At 37.5% G+C, this 7833-nt stretch overlaps 1 protein-coding gene across 1 annotated transcript; it reads left to right on the forward strand.

Moving 5' to 3' along the window:
* Positions 1-302: 302 nt before the first annotated feature.
* Positions 303-7480, forward strand: LOC121388123. The gene is made up of 2 exons (XM_041519348.1): positions 303-374; positions 4033-7480. Exon 2 carries the CDS (start codon positions 4091-4093, stop codon positions 6113-6115), a length of 2025 nt encoding a protein of 674 aa, XP_041375282.1. The 5' UTR covers positions 303-374; positions 4033-4090; the 3' UTR covers positions 6116-7480.
* The last annotated feature ends 353 nt before the right edge of the window (positions 7481-7833 follow it).

Below are 7833 nucleotides of genomic sequence, written 5' to 3' on the forward strand. Positions count from 1 at the left end.
GCGCCTTGTCGTAAATGATCAGAAACACATTTAATATACAGCCACTAATATTTTATGCAGAAAAAATATATTTGATATGTAACTATAGTTGTTAAAAAGTCTCTGTTACAGTGTTAGTCGATAACATCTTAAACATTGCAGCAAATTCGGTAATGTCCCTTTAAAGTGTCAGTATGTGTTGGTGGTCCGTGTATGCATCTTTCCGTCACATAAGGTTCATATAAGAGTTTAGTTTCCCCTTTAATAAAACTAAAACATGATTTAAGGGAGAGAACTCTGTTATTGATTAGTGTTAAATAAAGGAGGAATTATCAATAAAGAAGAGGAAATCATGGCTGCGTCCTTGCGATACATTAGTGTTGTAGTTACAAAAGGTATTTAGTTGCTTTATTCTCAACCATAACTGTGCAAAAACATTCTGTAAATTGTGTTGTTATGAAGTACGATGTCGTAACGTAAAAGAAAAGTTGTTTACTAAAATCAAATGTTTCATACTTAAAACATGCATGACATTTCGCCCCAAGTCTGTTCGCCCCCAACTCATTTCGTCCCAAACTCTGTTCGTCTTATACAAGTTACGGTATTGTAACGGAAACGGAAAAATATCCGCCCGGTCCCCCCCCCCCCTCCTCCCCTAACCCTAACCTTAACTCCAACCCTAACCCTAACCCTAGTTCACCACGGTAAACATCTACGGTCCGTTTTTTAACATTTTGACATTTATTTGGACCCGATGTTTACAATGTTAATAGCAAAAACAAGCGTGCAGTTTCCGCCCAGATTTCAGGCGGAATCGATACAACCATGGAATTAATTATTTCGTGGCGAAATATGAGATGTAGCAATAAATATAAACACTTACTGTATAAAGAAAACTTCCCGAGTCACGTTTTACGCATAAATAGACAGTTTGTCCAAATAGTAATCCTGCATTAATCCAATTTTCAGTTACGAACAAAATCTCGAATATTCCCGCCGGCCATTGTGAGCATAGTTAAAATGTGATTGAAAACTGTTGGTGGAATCGGATTATTTTTATTATTATTCGTCTCGGGTTCACGAGTTTATTCCACGATATTTAATGGAATATCACGTTTTATAATAATAAATAAATAAACTTAATTAATGAATAATATTGTTTAAAAATCAATTAATTGATAATAAATTAATAATAACAATTAAATTTAACTGAATAAAACTCCTAAAATAACTAATGACCAGTAATTATGGCTAAAAAAAATAAATAAAATTAAAACAAAAAAGAAGAGAAAAAAAGAAGAAAAAAAACCTTTGAAACACATGTAAGCAATGGCCTGTAATAATAATATTTAAAAACAATTACTAAAGGAAATAATAATTTTGGAAAAAGTAAATAAATGAAGGCCTTTAAAATAAGTAATGACCTGTACTAACAATCATTATTTTTTTAATAATAATAAAAAAGAATAATACACCCCAAAACTTTAATGTGATAATATTATTAACAATGCATATAATGCAACCCACACAAAGCACATATGTAGAAACAAAAATAACAAAATAAATACATTTAATAATCAATTCCATTCAGTTCCGCAATATTTCTTTTTACGTAAAATGCTTGATACGAATAATTCTCGTTCCGCAAAATTTTCATTCCGCATTTTCGATGTGCCAGGATAAAAATAGTTTTCAAATGTTTAAATGTGTCATCTTCAAACATCTAATCCTGGAAAGGTTACCAAAGGTATTGTACTTAATATTTTTGTCTAAAATTTATTAAAATATGTTGTTGTACGTGTTGAGGCTCTTAAATAAAGCACATATGCCTGATTTTATTAAATCGTGATTGCAAATGGAAAATTCGATCCAATGGATAAACGTTACGGCACAGCAATAAACATCACAATAATAAATATCGTGCCGGAGACGTTTATCTTGATGAACTAACCCTAACCCCTAACCCCTAACCCAAAATAATAATGGAGGGGACCGGGCGGATATTATACCACGGAAACTTTCGACTACTTCTCGGTTACTCTTTAAATAAATAACAGACACGCCACTGTGACAACCCACTGTCACTGTCAATACATTTGTGGTATTTCCAACAAACAAAGATGCTTGCGTTCACCAAAAGTTGAGCACTGGTATAACCGACACAACCCCTTCCTCCTCCACCCCATCTCAATGAAATAATAATAATTAAAAAAAACCCTAAAATATAATGTTCAGTGGATACGATCAATGACGTGTACACATAACCAGGGCTGAATCTTGTCGACATGAATTTATGCCCAATTTTACATGCCACTTACCGGGTAACTTACCTTACACCTATTCTTATATTGGTCATATGTTTATATGTAAAAGCAGACATACACTTTTTCATGGTGTAAAGTAGGCTACATAGCTGTACTTTTATTTATTTATTAATTATTGATTTAAAAAAAATAATAATAATAGGTCGCCAGGTGGGCAACCTTACTGTGGGTTTTTAGTTGCCCATCGTCGTTTTCAGTCGCCAGGGGCGATCGGGCAACCGTTAAGTTCGAACCCTGAGTTAGAATTATATGAACTTCAGAAGGATTTCAATTATTAGGACTGTGCATCTAAGGTCGTGGTATGTGCTATCGTGTCTGTGGGATGGTGCATATAAAAGATCCCTTGCAGCTAATGGAAAACTGTAGCAGGTTTCCTCTCTGACTGTCAACATGACCATATGTTTGACATCCAATAGCCGATTATTATTAAATCAATGTGCTCTAGTGGTGTTGATAAACAAAACAAACTTTATATTGTGTTCCCAGGGAGAGAGCCCACACATTGCTAATATTCTACATTTAATATGTACATTTATTATATACATAGCAATGAAATACATAGATCTACAGAAACCATAAAAGTGATATTCAATGATTGAATAAAAACTGGCAAGCTAAATAATGATAACACAATGTCCTGTCGTTTAGACTCAACGAGTGTAAGTCTTTAAACTTGCTGTTCGATTTGTTATGTATAATTTATGGGTTTTTGGTAAGACCATTTTGTCAGATATGTTTGTACAGCAATATTATTAAGTAATTACTAATTAAATAAAGATACTTTTTATTCATATTTCTTTTAATTATGACATGGTCAAGTACATTTTCAACAAAGGTTCAACTGGAAGAAATATATTATGGCGTTATATATAATATTTTATTAATAAATAGACCATTTCATGGTGTTTTTTCTACTACAATTTTTCTGTCAACTTGTGATGTTTGAAAACCATATTTTTACTCATTGCTTTGCATTTCATGAAAATATGGTTTTCACACATCACTCGTTGACATAAAAATCATATTTGAAAAAAAACCCCATGAAATAGCCTCTATGTATTCAATGTCTGTACACATGAAGACAAGTCCAAACTCCAGCATATTTACATCAAGCCTATCGTATAAACTGTAGAAAAATTACAGTTAACATGTTCCTTGACAATTGATGGCTTTTTATAATCAATCATTCCATTGGTAGAACCGAACAAATCAATGGGTTTCTAAAATTAATTTTTGTATTTTTATTCTAATCAATCAAAGAAGGACCACTAATGTTTACTAATATTTAAGTCAAATATTTATATGTTTTAAAGGGAGAAGTTTATTTGTTGGCTTTGTATTAGTGTACAATTTCTAATACATTTTCAATATTTATTGTAATTAATAATCATACACAGGGCTCGAAAATTATGGCGGCACTGACTGCAATTGCCGTAATTGCAATATGAATTGCCGTCGGTCAAGGCCTGACTGATGGCAGTGATTGCTGTCGGTGAGCATTCTGCCTATGGCAAAAACAAAAAAAGTGTCGTACGTAACAAATTCTTGTGTTCGAGCCCTACTATATAATGGAGCTATGAACATACCATGTTGAAAGACAACATTTGTGTGTCTAATCAAGTCAAAAATTACATTTTTTTTTGCTAACTTGCTTAGTCTTCTTTGTATCAAATTATGTAAAGTGTACATTACAAAACAGCCAACAAGTAACTTTTCTCTCTTTTTCCAGATCCTTGTGCATAAACGTTGACCTTTTGAATGCTGAGCTAATCCTACTAATTGTAACCATGGAAACTGATCAGGATCCTCCAGTTATGAAAAGAATCGACGACCCTGAAAAATTCCTTAAACAGATTAAGGAATGCTTGCAGTACAGTGACGACCGAGGGCTGAAGACGCATATCTTGGAGAAGAAGTTTTCAAATAAGGACCTCTACTGGGAACTAACCAGCGAACTGTCGAAGTATATTACCAAGGAGACGTATGAACAAACACCGGGCTTTTTTGATGCCTGTAAAAGATGTCTTGCCTATTTTGTGAGGACGGGGAAACCCAAGGAAATGCTGCTGGCTCTTTTAGAGCAAGCAGACTGTTTCAATGATGACATCAAGTACAAGACTCTCATGGAGCTGATTCAGAAGACGTTGCTACAGCTACCAAGGAAGAGGTTTCATTCTCTTGATATCACCATGGAAACATTGTCCGCTCACGTTCAACAACTGCCATTACCCGAGGACGGATGTTTAGAAGGCAAAGAGAGGCTCGTTCTGGATGCAGATGAAAACATTCAAAGAATCTGCGACATTGTAGATGCCTTTCTCAAGTTCGTTAAACCATTTGCAGAAGAGGTGTCTGTGAGTAGGAGGATGGAGAGAGATGACCAGTTAGACCCCCAGGTGTTCGTTCTTAAGAAACATCTCATGTCTACTTTAAATCACCCTTTGGTGTTTCTGGACCTTAGTTACGATGTGACCATATCCAAGGCAAAATCTAGAAGTAGATTTTTAGCCGAGACGGTGATGGAACTGCTGGTTCACTTGGAAACTGATTTTCATAAGTTGATGGACGTGTACCTCAGAGAAGGTGGCATGAATGTAGTGGAAGAGGAAGAAGATGATGAGAATGTAGTCGAGGAGAAAGAGGATGATGTGAACATGGCTGAGGGTGAAGACAGGGGAGACATGAAGAGATCTGAGGATCAAAGTGCTGATAATGATATGGACTCCCAGAATAAACACAACGAGGAGATTGAACTGAAGAAGAATAAGAGAGACAAATCACCGAATTCCAAGTCAAGTAGATCTTCAAGACTTAAAAACAAGGACAAAGTCCAGAACTGGAAATTTCAGAAGAACCTTTCCAAACTGTCCCTGTCATGTCTAGCGTACCTTGTTCATGTGGAGCATCTTGGTGCTGAAAAACTGCCATCGGTATTCACTCACATACACATTCTGGAGGTTTGTCTTCCTCTCATATTGCCACTTGTGGACACCACCGAGTCCCTTCTTGTGTACAAGGGTCTTCATCTCCTCCGTGCCCTTGTAGAATTGATCCCACGCGAGTCTGTGTGCAATAGAAGCTTACAGGACAACGAATCCTTCACTCCAGTTCTCCGTGCCCTCATCAACATCATGGTCATGTGTCCAGTGAAAGAACTACGTCAGTGTGCTGTCAAGATCCTTCCCAAACTGATCACCATGTTCTCTCACGAAGGCCAGTACACGCTGTTCAAGAAGGTCTTTGGTCTGTGCTCTCACTCTGGTGTCCGTGGTTACACCGTCCAGCTCCTGAAGGATCAGGTGGACAGAAACCTGCAGGAGAAGTCTCCGTCTGCCTGCTTCGTCGGCCCGCAGCTGGAGAACCTTCTGAAGATGGCGATGACTCTACCCGACGGGCCGACGACGGATCTGATGGAGAACTCTGACTGCATCATCTCTGTCCTCAACCTCCTCCGCTTCCTCGTCCTCAGGGATCCTCCGCATCAGGACCTCACTGGCATCTGGAGCAAGTTTGACAAACTGGAGAAAGAATACCTGGAACCAATTCGCACAGGTCTGGAGATGTCCCGGGCGCACTATAACCTGGAGCTGAGTAATGTGCAGCAAGGCAAAGACAAAAAAAAGCCTGAGAGTGAAATGGACTTCAGTATGTCTGTTGCCGGGCAACCATTGTCGGCCATGACTAAAGACGAGAGGGTCAAGGTTCTTGAGAAGGCACTGAACACATTTGATCTGATGAGTAGTCTGTTGGCTAGACTGTATGAGGTTAAGGATCAAGTAACATCAGCATCAAAGTCAGAAATGATGCAGTAGTCCAGTCACGACTTAAACTGACTGTCCTAATTTGTATGCCATTATAAAATGTTCCATAACAAAGCCCATTAAACAACTAGAAAACACATTTAAACACGTTTTCTGGTTTAGAACTGTATTAGTGTAAACCCCTGCAATTAAGAAAATGTCCACGGCAAAAACATATGCCAAAAAAAAAAAACCTGAATATAGTCCAAGGCAAAAAAGTGTTGTGGATAATTAAAACATTGCCGGTTGCTGTGGGAAATTGCAGGGGTTGTTAGTGGGACACATTACAATGGCAGCAGACTCGGGACAGTCTCTTTAACACATGTTTGTATATCGCACTCTCTTCAAACGGTAACCTCACCATTATTGTATTTAATGGTTCCTTTTTTGCTTTGGTGTAATGATTTGCTTGACATATAAAATGCCTCTTAAGGATGTTTGTTTCAATATTTGAAAAAAAGTGAATATAAACATTCATACATGAACATGAACCTGTATTGTACATTTTTAATTGTTTCATTTGTCAGTTCATAAAGCCAGGATCACATGGCACACTTTAGCTACTAAAGGCAGGATCACACAGATTAAGTGATTTAAACTTTACACTATGCAGGATGTTTTTTAAAACATTTTAAATGACTACTATTAGCTAAAAAAAGAACCAATGTTTTTTGTGGGGTTTTTTTGCTTTTGTTTCTGAGTTATACATCTATGTTGCCACAATTCAGTTATGCTAAAAAAATATATGAATAACAAGTAGGATATATAACTCTTCTTCTGCGATCCTGGCCATGTTAGATGGGTAGTCTGGTATTGTGAACGAAGTCCACAGTCAGCCTTAGCGACGTCGCCGGTCCCCACAGCTTCTCCCTTAGATCCACTGCACTGGGCCACGTTTGCTGTCGCAGAGTGTCGAAAGTGGGACAGGATTGGAGAGTGTGGGCTAGTGTCTGTGGACCAATGCCACATGGGCACTCGTCCGTGTGAGAGATTTTCAGCCTGAAGAGATGGGATATATAACAACCAGGCATGTGACTTTTCAGATATCTCCGCTTTCTTTTTTTGTGTGAAATGATTTTCACAAAGTACAGTGTATATTGAATAATGCAGTACACAGAGACTGTAGGTAGCACTTCCTATATAATTTCCTTACCTCACCTTCATCCCTGGTTGGTTTACAGTTAGTACAGATGATTCCTATGGTGCAGTCTCAAATAAAGTCTTAAATACATTGTAACAGCTGATCCGAGCTATATTATGGTAGCCCCACTCCCATGGCTAGTGATATTCAATGTTTGGCTAGTAAATGACTACTGTTGCCATGCCTGATGGAAAGTAAATTGTTTTTGGTCAAATGTTGCAGATAAGTCTGTTTTGTAAATATGAATATCCTGCCCCATCCCAAACCCCCAATGAGTGGAATGTAGCCCAGTGGTAAAGCATATGTTTGATGCGCGGTCGGTCTAGGATCGATCCTCGTCGGTGGACCCATTGGGCTATTTCTCATTCCAGCCAGTGCTCCACAACTGGTGTAACAAAGGCTGTCGTATGTACTATCCTGTCTGTGGGATGGTGCATATAAAAGATCCCTTGCTGCCCATGAAGTAGCGACAACAGGTTTCCTCTTTCAATATCTGTTTGATCCTTAACCATATGTCTGATGCCATATAACTGTAAAAAAATATTTGTTGAGTGCATCATTAAATAAAACATTTTCTTCTTTTCCTTTT

The sequence above is a fragment of the Gigantopelta aegis genome, chromosome 14 (assembly GCF_016097555.1).
Source record: "Gigantopelta aegis isolate Gae_Host chromosome 14, Gae_host_genome, whole genome shotgun sequence".
Lineage (NCBI taxonomy): Eukaryota > Metazoa > Mollusca > Gastropoda > Neomphalida > Peltospiridae > Gigantopelta > Gigantopelta aegis.